Source organism: Mesitornis unicolor, unplaced genomic scaffold (assembly GCF_000695765.1).
Source record: "Mesitornis unicolor isolate BGI_N332 unplaced genomic scaffold, ASM69576v1 scaffold7067, whole genome shotgun sequence".
Classification (NCBI taxonomy): Eukaryota; Metazoa; Chordata; class Aves; order Mesitornithiformes; family Mesitornithidae; genus Mesitornis; species Mesitornis unicolor.
Window position 1 is genome coordinate 1 of NW_010195732.1, and position 12,571 is coordinate 12,571.

The 12,571-nt window shown below is 43.6% G+C and overlaps 1 protein-coding gene across 1 annotated transcript; it reads left to right on the forward strand.

The window, feature by feature from the left end:
* The first annotated feature begins 653 nt into the window (after positions 1 to 653).
* LOC104543579 (excitatory amino acid transporter 5-like) lies at positions 654 to 3,862 on the forward strand. Its single transcript, XM_010188224.1, has 4 exons — positions 654 to 672; positions 1,473 to 1,630; positions 2,701 to 2,780; positions 3,742 to 3,862. The coding sequence occupies exons 1-4, from the start codon at positions 654 to 656 to the stop codon at positions 3,860 to 3,862; spliced, it is 378 nt and encodes a 125-aa protein (XP_010186526.1).
* Positions 3,863 to 12,571: the final 8,709 nt, after the last annotated feature.

A 12,571-nucleotide genomic window follows, 5' to 3' on the forward strand; every position in this document is an offset into this window, starting at 1 on the left:
GAGGAGGCGGGCGGGGGTCGCCAGGTCGCGGCACGGAGAGGTTACCCCTCGCGCTCTCTCCTGCCCGGGCGGCTTCGGGCAGCGCCGGCTCCTCTGCCCTGCAGAGCCTGCCCGGAGTGCAGTCCCGGCTTCAGAATCGAGAGTGGCAGGCGGCCCAACCAGCCCCCCCGGAAAAGGGTCGACGGGATTTCATGAAGCATTTTTAATTATTATTTCATTTGGAAAGTCTTAACTCGATGCGTGCTATCAAGGAAGCAGAGTTATCTGCATATTACAAAATGCCTGAAGTAAGCGCAGTGTTAGTTCAGACCTCTTCTACAGATGCATTAATAAAATTTTCTGTGATCCTTTTGTTTTGACACTGCTCTTGTCCTGCATATGGATGGCACAGTTTTTTAAAAGTTTTTAGTGTGTGTCCATATGTCCATACTGACCATGCATGTTCAGATCCTGCCTCCAAAGAGAACAGCTTAATCCCTCGTGAGCTTTTTTACACATATGTAAGCATGAAAAAACAAATACTGCATTACAGTGTAAAATATCATAATGTAAACACATTCTTGTTGTACTGCATGGAATATTTTCCATAAAAATTCAGAATAATCTTAGAGTAACCCAGAAACTACAGAAATGTTTCTGTAAGGAAGCGCGGCATGGCGAACAGTTATGGTGGTGTGTTTTTATCAGATGCTCACTAGCATAAAAATCAGCGTTGGGTTTGAATGCGGACACAGCAAAGGAAAGGAAAGCAATCCCTGTGGCTTAGTCTGATAATCCTCTGAAAGTAAATTGGCCCTGCTCTAATCAACATAGTGGTTGGAAGAAAAGTGAAATCATTTCACTTCCAAAATAAATGCCGAATGCTAGAAGGTGCCCGTCTGTGTTTCAGTATATGCCTATTTCCTGTTCGACGTGTGTCTCTTGTGCTACTCATTCTGCCTTTTTTCACCAGGAAAAGAGAAAACCCAAGCCTGTTTAATTAATGAAGTTCAGTTTCACCTAGTGTGCCCTGCTGTGATAGTCCAAAATGTCACCTGCGCTGCCCTTTAGAGAAACTCTGCGGTTACATTATTTTTACCCATTTAAAACTGTTCCCTTTCTCGGTTTGGATGACAAAACCCTAAATGGTAGACAGAGGAATGCTCTAAAACACCCATCTTTCTCCTAGGAGTGTCACTTTGTTTTGAACCCGCCTTGTTTTAGAAATACTACTGCATTCTGTTCTAATTTTCCAGAGGCCCCTAATCTTCTTCCAGGCTCTTAATGATGTAGTTGATAATAGGATTGTTGGTATTAATTTGGAACAATAATGCCAGCTGCTTGCTTGGTGGCTATTGGCAGAGGGGTGACCTTGCAGGTCAGCTAAGCAGAACTGGAAGTGCTTTGATCTGATCTATACAGAGCTGGATCTGTCCACCCGAACGAGAGGAGCGAGTGAATTCTGTCTCCATGGGATGCTGATTCTTCTCCAGAGCGCACGGAGGACAGCATGGCAGTGGCTCTTGATGCAATCCTTGCGCGGATCAAGGATGTTTGTAAAAGAAACGGTTTGCTTATTCTCTCGGTGTTGTCGGTCACCATCGGCTGCCTGCTCGGATTCTTCCTGAGGACAAGGCGGCTCTCCCAGCAGGTATGTGTGCACGGCAGCGTAGCGCTGCAGGGAATGGACCAGATTTATGTAACTACAGACACAGCAACTCGTGGAACTTCGGGGTGGACTTTTGCTGATGAAAAGCGAGTTGACGTGTTTGTTTAATTTGTTTAATTTCATCCGTTTGCTAACCCACGCTGTTCTTTGGGTCTTTTCACTTGCACTATATAATACACTTGCAGAGGGTGCTGGTCTGTGGTGCCTAGTAAGTCTAGCATGAGCACGTTATAATGGTGCAAGTATGAATAATAATAGTGGGCATTTAAGCTGGGTGAAATGCAGCATCTAATACAGACCTGTTAAAAACTAGCAGTGCAATATATTCACTGAATTTTATATGACTTTGGAAAACGTCTGTCTAAAGAAAACACTGGTAATATTTTTCATCATCAGTCAGACGGACAGAGGTACAGATATTTATATTACACCAATGGTATTTTGCATTAATAAATTTGAGACTTCTCATCATTAGCAGACCGTGGTGTTGAAGTCACTTGGGGATCTCTCCTCCGGCATACTTCAACTAAGCTCTCTGCAGGTACTCGTTTGTTTCTGCTGTGTTGGTTGGCCAGAGTAGGCAGGGCAATATGCATTGCTGAATGCATTGTCTGAGCACAGAATAGAAATCTCAGTTTAAAAATATGGCACTCAGTAAATGCAACTAAACTAAACCAGTTCTATGCTCTGCTGCTGCTGACTGCTGCCTGAGCATCTTTAGTGTCCAAGCAGTAGCTTCATACACATCTAGGAAAACACACAAAGTGCAGAAGGAAGAGATTATTCAGGACAAGCTATTAACAGCAGTCCCCAAGAGATGGCACATTTCATTTTGTAAAGGAACAAACAATGGAGTGAGTTTTTGTTGAATTACAACACAATGTGTAATCCAATTAATTTTAAAATTCTCTTTTAAAGCCTGCTATCTTTTTCACCTTATATACCAAAGCTGCAGATTTTACCAGTGTTAGCTGATCTGCAGCTTTAGCAGGACGTATGAAGACAGATAGTCTTTAGCTCAAAACAATAAGCGTCTCTCCATGTATTTCTAGGAAATTAGTTATTTCCAGTTTCCTGGTGAGTTACTGATGAGGATGCTGAAAATGTTGATTCTCCCCCTGGTTGTCTCAAGGTAAGTGAGGACAATGATTGTTCCAGTAACTTGTGAGCTCTCCTAAATGAGACGTGTCATCACCACTCTTAGTTTTAACTGAATTCATGTGTCAAAGTGCCAGAAGCCTTACTGAGTGCTGTGCATTCGTATTTATAACGGAGCTATGAACATGTTCTTTTAATTCATAGGAACATTTCCACAGTACTTCATATAGGTATTTTTTGTGTTTTTTAAAATTTATGACTTCTTCTTTCCTTGTACTGGGAGGACTTTTTCCTTCAAGCTAACCAGAAGATAAATAACCCACCTTATCAAAAAGCCTACCTCAAATCTAAAAATAAGACACTGTACAAATAAGATGAGAAAGCATAGTTAAATTATCGTCTTCTCCAGCATTTTGAGAGGTGAGCTGCAGTATGATGAACATTGAAAAAACCCGTGTCTCTAGTGATCTAGTAACATGCCTGGCTTCAGCTGGCAGTGAAAGTGGTTTCTTAGTACAGTAAAGGCAGAACCTGCAACGGTGCCACTTCATCAGTGGCAGAATTAATGGTCTAGATCCTGCTGCTGAGGGGTGATGCATGGGAGCTGCCTTTGTAGTGGTCAGGCATAATTAGGGTAGCTGTCTCGCTCCTTTAAATTTGTCTGTCTGCTGACTGACTACAATCACAAACAAATAGCAGTTGCATGGCCAAAAGCGCTCTCATGTGCCCAACACTGAGTGAAGAGATAAGGAGAGATGGAGAGACACAAAGCTGATTTTACATTACTAGGTCTGTGAAAAAAATCTTGCAATAGTGGGTGCCTTTCCTTGAAGCTTCTGGAACTCAACAAATGTGCAAAACCTTTTCTTCCATTTTAAAAGAAATATAAGTTTCTGGACTTCAGACTTCTGAGAGCTGCTGAAAATTAACATAACCCACCATTCATTTGATTTTTAAATCTATCTTTACGTCCACCTTCTCACGGTTTTTCACAGACTGAAGCTGATTCATAGTGCTTGCATGCCTGGAGCTGGCCGTGGTACGACTACAAACTCGTACCTGGACCTGTCGCACACAGCTAGAGAACATCCAGACAAGATACAGCAGTACTTTTGAGAGGCAGAAGGGGAGTTTTCCAGAGAAACCAAGAATCTCAAATGAGGAAGTAATGTAGTAAGGACTGGAAAAGGTTGGAGCAGAGCCACATGCCCTTCCCTGAAATGTCTAGGTCTGTAGATCCCCCTGTGTTTTTAGCGATGGCAGAAGGAGCAGCACAGTAGGGAAGAGCTGCTCTGACACAGACTGTGATAGCTATGGGTTACGTACAGATGTGTCAGGAGTGACTCTCAGCCGCACTGTTTGAGCTGATGGACTCCATCCCCTGAGGAGGAAACAGAAGAAACTTAACAGATCTTCAAAGGGACTGACTCCCCTTGTGAGAGAGCATGAGCCCATCTCCGTGTATAACAGACTAACCGTTATTTGCTATTGCATACTGAAATATCAGGTTTTGCAAACAAGAAATACTCCAGATGTAATTACATTCTTGTGCAATCCTTTCTCTTTTCTTTTTTCTTTTCCAAGAAGCACAGTGTTTCCCACACATGTATTTCACAAAATCAACAAACCAGTGCTCTGTATTGTGGATTTGGAATATTCTCAGCCTGTCCTGCAGGCAATGGCATTTAAATTATCTTTTAAATTACTCTCTATTATTATTTACGTAAGCCAGGGATACTGCACCATGAAAAGAGCTCTAAATCTTACACTTCTCGTTGAAATTAATGCAAGTTTTTCCTTGAACTAACAAGAAAAAAAAATTACATGTAAAGAAAAGGAAAGGTGAGAAAGGAAGGTTTTAGAAGAGGCACAAAGTGCAAAATACCCTGTCTCCAAGTCCAGAGTTTCTCTTGAAGGGCTGTGGCAGAAGTAAAAGGGGTAAGTGTGTGGTGCAGAAGACTGATGATAACTAGAAAATCGTGCACTTAGAGGTCACTAGCACAAATCCAGCCTTAAATGGCTGAAAATGTGCACTATCCCTCTTTTGACCCGATAGTTTGAGAGTTAAAACAGGAACTTTGCAGACTGCAATGAGGATTGCGTTAGGAATGAGAAACTGATGGTGTAGCCAGGTATCTCTGAGTGGTGTTTATTTTAAAAGCTCCTTGAATGCAGAAGAAATCAGTCGTACAACAGGAGAGCGCTTCTTCAATGCACACCTCCTTGTTTTACCCAGCTCTGTCCCTGCACCTGGAAGTGCTGTATCCCATAGCTCCCTTACCTATTTCTGATCTCCGCTGTCACCTCTGGTCTTATTGTTTGTTTTCCCAGACAGAACAATCTTGAAAAAGCAACCACCAGTAAAACTAGCCTGTGGTTTGAGCCCTACGTGAGCTTCTGGTTTTGCTGTGATGTGGACCTTCATTAAGGATAGAGATGGATGTTATTTCAGTTACCTAGTTATATAAAGAAGCTTCATAGCATCATACAATGACTCTAAAAGAAGTATATATCAATTTTCCCCATCCTCTGTCTGAGGTTTACACACAGAATCAGAATCACAGAATCGCTCGGTTGGAAAAGCCCTCTGAGATCATCACGTCCAACCGTTCCTGTCTACCCCCTAAACCATATCCTTAAGTACCTCGTCTACCCGCTCTTTAAACACATCCAGGGATGGTGACTCCACCACCTCCCTGGGCAGCCTGTTCCAGCTTCTGACGACCCTCTCGGTAAAGAACTTCCTCCTTATCTCTAACCTGAACCTCCCTTGGCACAGCTTGGTGCCGTTTCCCCTTGTTCTATCCCCATCACCTGGGAGAAGAGCCCAGCACCCACCTCTCCACAAGCTCCCTTGAGGCAGTTGTAGGTGGGGATGAGGTCTCCCCTCAGCCTTCTCTTCTCCAGGCTAAACAACCCCAGTTTAGTTTAGCCCTGTTCATTCCTATTAGTATCTACCAAGTGTCTCATGTATAGAGTTTGCTCTTCTCAGTGATGAGAAGAGGTACCCACATAACAAATTACTGTGAGTTACTCTATTAGTAACACACAGAAAGAATTGCTGACAAGTAGTCTGAGAGTTTGTATCTGCCCTAGGAGTACTCAGTAAGGGAGTGTTACAAGATCAGATTTTAGACCCTGCAGTTGCCAGATGGACAGTACTTATTATATGTATAAACACAGGATACTACTTTTAAACCTGGGAGTGGGAATATTAAAGGAGCCAAATCTGGATTCACAGTTATTCATTTAACGTTTGCCTGAACGCTTACAGAAGTTGGACAGGGGCATCTCCTCAAAAAGCCTAAAAGGTTGACTGCAGGAGATCTGAAATTCTCTGAATCTCTCTGGGACAAAGACCTTGATCCTCATTTGGCAATTGCAATGCAAATGCTGTATTTTCTCCCTTACAAGCGAAAGGTTTCAGCAAATCCCCTAGGTTTTCAAACAGGCACACGCACACACGGCAGTGACAGCAGTGAATCTCTGTGCATCCTGCCCTGAGTCCTCTGACATGCTAAAAAGCGTGGGTCTAGGTGTTGAGACAGGTATCTGCTCTTCAGATCGCCCAAGGTGCTGGAGTTTGTCAAAGCATCTTTCTCTGCATCTACTGCGTTTGCCGGCGAGTGGGGGCTCAGTCTGTGCCGCACGGTGTAGCCAGGAGGTGGCTCTGTCCAGACAAGGAACAGGGAGTCACACCGGGGCAGGGAGGACCCGTTCGTCCGAGGCGTTCTCAAATAGCGCTGCCTACCCAGAAAATAAGAAAATATGTCCTCTTTTTCACAATGCTTCGTTATAAACTTACACACACACACACGGCGTATCCTTCACCTGCAGGTCGTGCTTCCAGAACAAGTTGGTTGGCAGAGATGCCTGCGCATCACTTGGGTTTCTCAGTTTCTTAAATGCTTCAAATAATCAGATCTGGTGTCAATGTCTTTGTGCTCTGCACGAAGCAAAAAACTGGGAGAGGAACAAGCGCTCCACTTTCCCGTTAGTATCTTCTCACATTTGCTAAAGATAATATAAACCCTGTGAGCAATCCAAGCCCACATAGGCGCTTGCTCGTCTCTCTGTGCCGTAACTCGCATGCTGTCACCTCTCTTCGAGGAGTCTGTCCTTTTGCCCATTCCCTGCCCCATCATCTCCATCTCAGGTTACCAGTTCTGTACTGATTGATTTCCAGTGGGCCAGAAACCTGATTTTCAGTTAAGCACAACTGCATTGAATTAAGTCTTTTGGGGAGGCTGTTACTGAAACCTGATCTGTTACAACCTGGTATCTTCTTGTGGCTGAGGTTGTGAAGAAGCTGCAAACTCTGAAAAATTTACCACCGCTGAGGGATTTATAATGCTGCTTCTGGACATGGACTCCTTCCAGTAGGCAGAGAACTTAACATTGTGGCATTTACCCCAGAAAGGAAATCCCAGTCCGCACCAAGTGCAGAGGTGCCAGTGAGCCCGCCGAGGAGAGGAGGTCTGGCTGCCAGCGCTGCGCAGTCCTGGCCATCTCTGTTCTGCAGAGATCTGAGCTGCCGCCTGCACCAGACCTCCTGCATCTTCAGAGGCTTCTCCCAAATGCGTGTGCTTTAGATATGTAAGGCAGCTTGGAGGAGAGGCAGGGCTAGCACCCTCTCGCTCTCATTTCAAGATAATTCTAGAAGTGCATAGATTATTTCTTTCCTGTATTCAGACACAGTTTCACAGACTTTACAGGAACCTAATTCTTGCTTTCAGTGCCTTCCATCCCCTCTGCATAAATTTGAGAGGAAAAATAATTAAAATGTTATGAGTGAGGGCTCTCACACACAGAGTTCGACTGTGTAAGTCTTGCTACTTCAGAGCAGCAGGCTAAAGCCAGAGTTACACAGGTTTACACCAGCCGAACCTGGTCAGTTCTCTTTGGCTTACATGTCTACCTATATGTGCAATAGAAAACAGCATCCTTTATTTCAACACCCTCCTCATTTACACGATTAAGCTTTTCTCTGGTAATAGATATAGTGCCCAGTTTTAGACTGTGATTAGCAGCAAGCACTGAGACTGCTTGTGGGAAAGAATTGTCAGGGCAGAACTGACCTGTTCAGCTCTCCAGCGTGCTTGTAACCCGTGACCATTCCTTTGAGAAAAAGCAGTTTGTTTTGTTTAAGCTTAGGATAAGGATTAAATTCTTTATGTATTTACCACTGTTTTCTAGACAATTAAGAAATAATGTTTTGCTCAAATAAATTTGATCCTTTTTCATGTGCAGAATCTGTTAAAAGATTGTTGCCTTTATAGTCAAATCTAAATAACTGATTTGACCTGTATTTTCTTAAATTCTAAAGCTCATTCTGCTAAGTGTCTTGTGCCTGATACAGGCAAGTGCATGCTAATGAAATTTTATATTTATTTAAAGGCTCGTTTGGGGATAGTAATAAATGTTTGTTACTGTTGGGGTTTTGATGCTGAATTAAACACGAGATGCTAAATATAGAACTGTCTTTCTTTAAGGGGATTCCTATCCATAATACCATCAGTTCTGGTAATCCCTCATCCTTCTGCTCAAATTCCTGAGTGGGTCATTCTTATTCATGCTGTTAAAGCCTGGTATTTAATTGGAAACTACGCCGTTACAGTACCTTTTTCCCCATATCATTTTTGTTCGCAGTTCTCTGATTTGGGGAACACATTGGCATTTTAGCATCCCGCTTAGTGAAAAATATTGCTCGGTCTGTGTTAATGGAATTCCGTCGTCATTCAGCCATACTGGGCCATACCAAAGTTTGCCTCTCAGGACCCATCGGTTACGTTTGAAGAGCTGACAGTTGTATAAACTGCACGAGAGGATGTGGGGATGCTCTGGCTGCAAGCAGATGTGAACCCCCTCAGCCCATGAGCCAAACGGGGCAGCCCCGTGCCAGCTCCACGCCGGAAGCCGCAGAGCCGCATTAGTGTGGCTTTGCACCCAAGCTGGTATGCGAAGGGCTAATGTGGCTCTGTGGCTTCCGGACCAGCCCTGGCTGCTCACAGCCAAGGCAGAGCAAGTTGAGGTCTGCCCGCAGTCGTCTGTGCAGACATACCCTAGATAACCTCACAGCAACAGGATATTCTTTGGGATTTTAGGGACCGTACAGAAGGAAAATTCAGATCTCTAAAAGACAGTGAATTCTATCTTTTTTCTTAATTATCATTAAATTTAAACCAAGAGGACAGCCAGAATTAATTCACTGAATAGTACTGGTTTACATGGATGACAACATGTTCAGTACTATTTCGTCTAATCCATTCCTGGTATGGAGAGATACCTTCTATGTTGTCTTGGCAAATTTGTGTAATTCAACTGAAGACTGAATGGGAAAGGACGGATAACATAAACTGCTCCATTTTGGCTTGGTCTTGTCTGCTATTTATGAGTTCAACTATTCGCTCTGGTCATTCTTTCCTAAATACCAGTCACTCTGTTCCTATGCTTGTGCAGCTGCCAAACTGGGGCACAATCAAGTGCAATCGAATTTATGTACTGTGTTATCTAGCAAGGTGTTGAGGAGCAGCTGCAAAATGCTGCCTACGGCTTTCTGAGGAGCCCGCTCAGGGCAACGTTTTATAATGCACCAAAGCAGCTGTATTTTCCCATAGAATTAAATTGCTTTTGGAAATGCAGGGCATTCTCTTCACATTAATAGACACTGGATTTTTCCCTCTGTTGCACCTGTGCTACTTTGCCAATAGAAAAATATTGGCACTCGGGAGCAGGTCTTTCCCAGCAGAGGAGGGTGAACCTTCTGCTGTTAGTAAGGAAAAATCTGTGGGTACCTGAAAGATCATGTAGAGTGTCTGTAATGTCCCATTTCTGAACTGCCTGTCATGTGTGTCACTGTAATAGAAATAACAACAAAAATTCATTTCACCCCAATAAGAACGAGCTGTTAGCCCCTTCCTGGGATATGCAATCTACAGTCTTTATTGTGGATAAAGTCAGTCTAAAGGTGTGAGTTTCACGGAGATGACCAGACGGGATAAATATATTTACTTTCAGAATGAAAAGCAAAACTGTTCTTGGGTGAAGCTGAAAGGGAAGGATTACCCAGGGGCGAGAGAGCAATCTCACCTGACGCCATTATATTACTTTAAATTATCCATATCACTTTATTTTTGCAGAACTGATGTTAGGTTACCCCAAAAGTTCTCCAAAAGATGCTTTGAGATTGCCTGAGCTCGCAGAGGAAAATTCCATTCTACCTTCTTAGGAAACCTTGTTAAGTATCCGTCCTCCGTGCCTCAGACATCCTCAGAGGTTTCACTCCATTGCCATCTGTAACATTATCAATGTTCCTATCTGTGTTTAGGAATACAGAGTCTAATGGTCAGATCCCGTGCTGTTTTCTACTGTTTTCTTTTGCTTGTGCAACCTAGAGGTCCAACCTGTTTCAGTGAAAAATGACATGTTGCGGTGTTCCGCATGTCGTACTGACAAAATTGGACCAACTAAGTACAAAACATTTAGGCAGTGTCAGTAGGGATTTAGTGATGTGTAATCAACGTGTATGGTCACAAAGTGAATGGGTGTGGTAAGCACTGAAGTGATTACATATGGGGTATTTGTGAGCTGTCAGAATGTTTCTGTAGTCCTCTAAGAGCTTTAAAATACTTAATGTCTTGCAAAAGAAACAGCAATGACATGTGAAGCTTATGGGGCTGGCCGGATTCCCTCTGTTTCCTTAGGATAGAAACATGTTTAAACTATGAACAGCTGAATAAACCTGACATTTGTTTATAACCCAAATTTGTGTTCCAAATCCTGCTGCCCTTTTCTTAATCTAAAACACTTGAAAGAACTGACAGAGCAGTAAATCAAGTATTAGTAGGATTCTTGGCTCCTTCCACAGATGTGAAGCTGCACATCCATGTTTAATAGACAACTTGATTTTGTTTGCATCCTGACCTTTGAATTTAGGAAATACTTTATCAGAACAGCTAAAGTCAACAAGGCAGCCCGAATTCTGCATGAGCTATACTACAGCATCTCCTTTATCAGTCAGCGATCAAAGGGTGCTGTTCATCCCTCCCAGCATTCATAGATGTATCGCAGCAGCCTCGCATGTTGGGCTGTCTGGGGGGGGGCAGTGACGGAGTAGCTGTTGGACATTGATCTTCACTGTGTGCTGTGCAAAGTCCTGCATTATTTACATTAATCCATGAATCAGAATCTCCAAAAGCTGCATGTTATGAAGACTCTTCTCGGTGACAAACAATGATAGGACAAGGGGTAATGGGCACAAGCTGGAACACAGGAGGTTCCACTGAAATTGGAGAAGAAACTTCTTCTCAGTGAGGGTGACAGAGCCCTGGCCCAGGCTGCCCAGAGAGGTTGTGGAGTCTCCTTCTCTGCAGACATTCAAAACCCGCCTGGACGCCTTCCTGTGTAACCTCATCTGGGTGCTCCTGCTCTGGCAGGGGGATTGGACTGGATGAGCTTTGGAGGTCCCTTCCAATCCCTAACGGTCTGGGATTCTGTGATTCTGTGATTCTGTGTAAATGTAGATTTCGGTTTCTGTTCCACCAGTTTAGCTGTCAAACTGAACACGGTCACCTCAAGCTGCGTATCGCAGGCAGCGAGATCTTCTAACAGATCGTTCATTGTTTGAAGATCAAGAGCCAGATTTTCCATCACGCCTGATACCTTTGAGCTTCCACTGTATTTAGTAAAATAGCTACGTAGTGAGGCTCTCTGAAGAGTTAATTCACATTTCAAGTGCTACTTATGGCTGATAATCTAACCGTACAGAAACTGCTGCAACAGTCCTATTTGTAAAACAGCTACCACTTTTGGTGTCTGATTTTTTGAGCATAGACACTGTTTTCATTTATATCAAGACATGTAAACTTTAAAAGTGCTGTTCCCTGTTAGTTGATTTTCAGAGGAAACAAACCGTAGTAGCCCCCTGGATCTTCAGGAAGATTCTAGACTTCTTTGAAAATCACACTGTAATGCTATGAAACCTTTAATAATACGTGACGTTGGGGATCATTCCACTGACCGCAGGTGATCATGAGAGTTCCTTATTTGAGTTCAGATCAGCAGAAACCTGTCAGTACACCATCTGCAAAACTTCTGGAGTCTGAGTAAAATTCACAGCGAGCATAGATGTCATTTTATTGCCTGTCTGGACTATACACAAACATATATGGAGAGAGTGTTCATCTGTACAAACGGGCCACCCTTCCACAGATGCACAACACATACCTGATCCAGGTTAGTTTGGGGTATAAGCATGGATTATTGCACGATTTTATCTTCCTCTACTGAGGCAAATGGTGTCACACCACAGGAGAGGTCCTGGCATCAGTTACAAGTGGGTGGACGGGACTGGAGGTGTAGGGTGGCACTGGCTTCCAACCAAGAGATGCCACTTGGCTGTCTGCAGTAGGTACACAGGTACAGACTAGCAGATATGCTGAGTAGCTGCTTGTGCAGGCATGGGCAGGAGGCATTTTTGCAGTGCAGTGTGATATGACACCCAGAGATGAAAAACAAAACTATAACGTATCAGTGTAAGTAAGGGCAGACCGTGCAGGGTGAAGCAGACAGGGACAGGCTGCAGTCCTCCTACCAGTACCACTGTCACTCCAGCACGTGAGGAGAGCAGCAGGCTTCTCTATCGCAGCCATGGCAGTGTGCTGCTCTGCAGCTATTCTTGTCATGTTGGAAGAAAACAAAAGAATATCCTGGAAAGAATAAGTCATTCTGATCCCTCTTTCTCACTGCTGAAAGAATTTTAACTACACAGAATCCCAGGATGTCAGGAGTTGGAAGGGACCTGGAAAGCTCCCCCAGTGCAACCCC

Coding starts and splice junctions, on each gene's coding strand:
- LOC104543579 (XM_010188224.1), top strand. Junction 1,631..2,700: donor CAAGGCGGCTCTCCCAGCAG/GTATGTGTGCAC, acceptor ATGTATTTCTAG/GAAATTAGTTATTTCCAGTT. Junction 2,781..3,741: donor CTCCCCCTGGTTGTCTCAAG/GTAAGTGAGGAC, acceptor GGTTTTTCACAG/ACTGAAGCTGATTCATAGTG.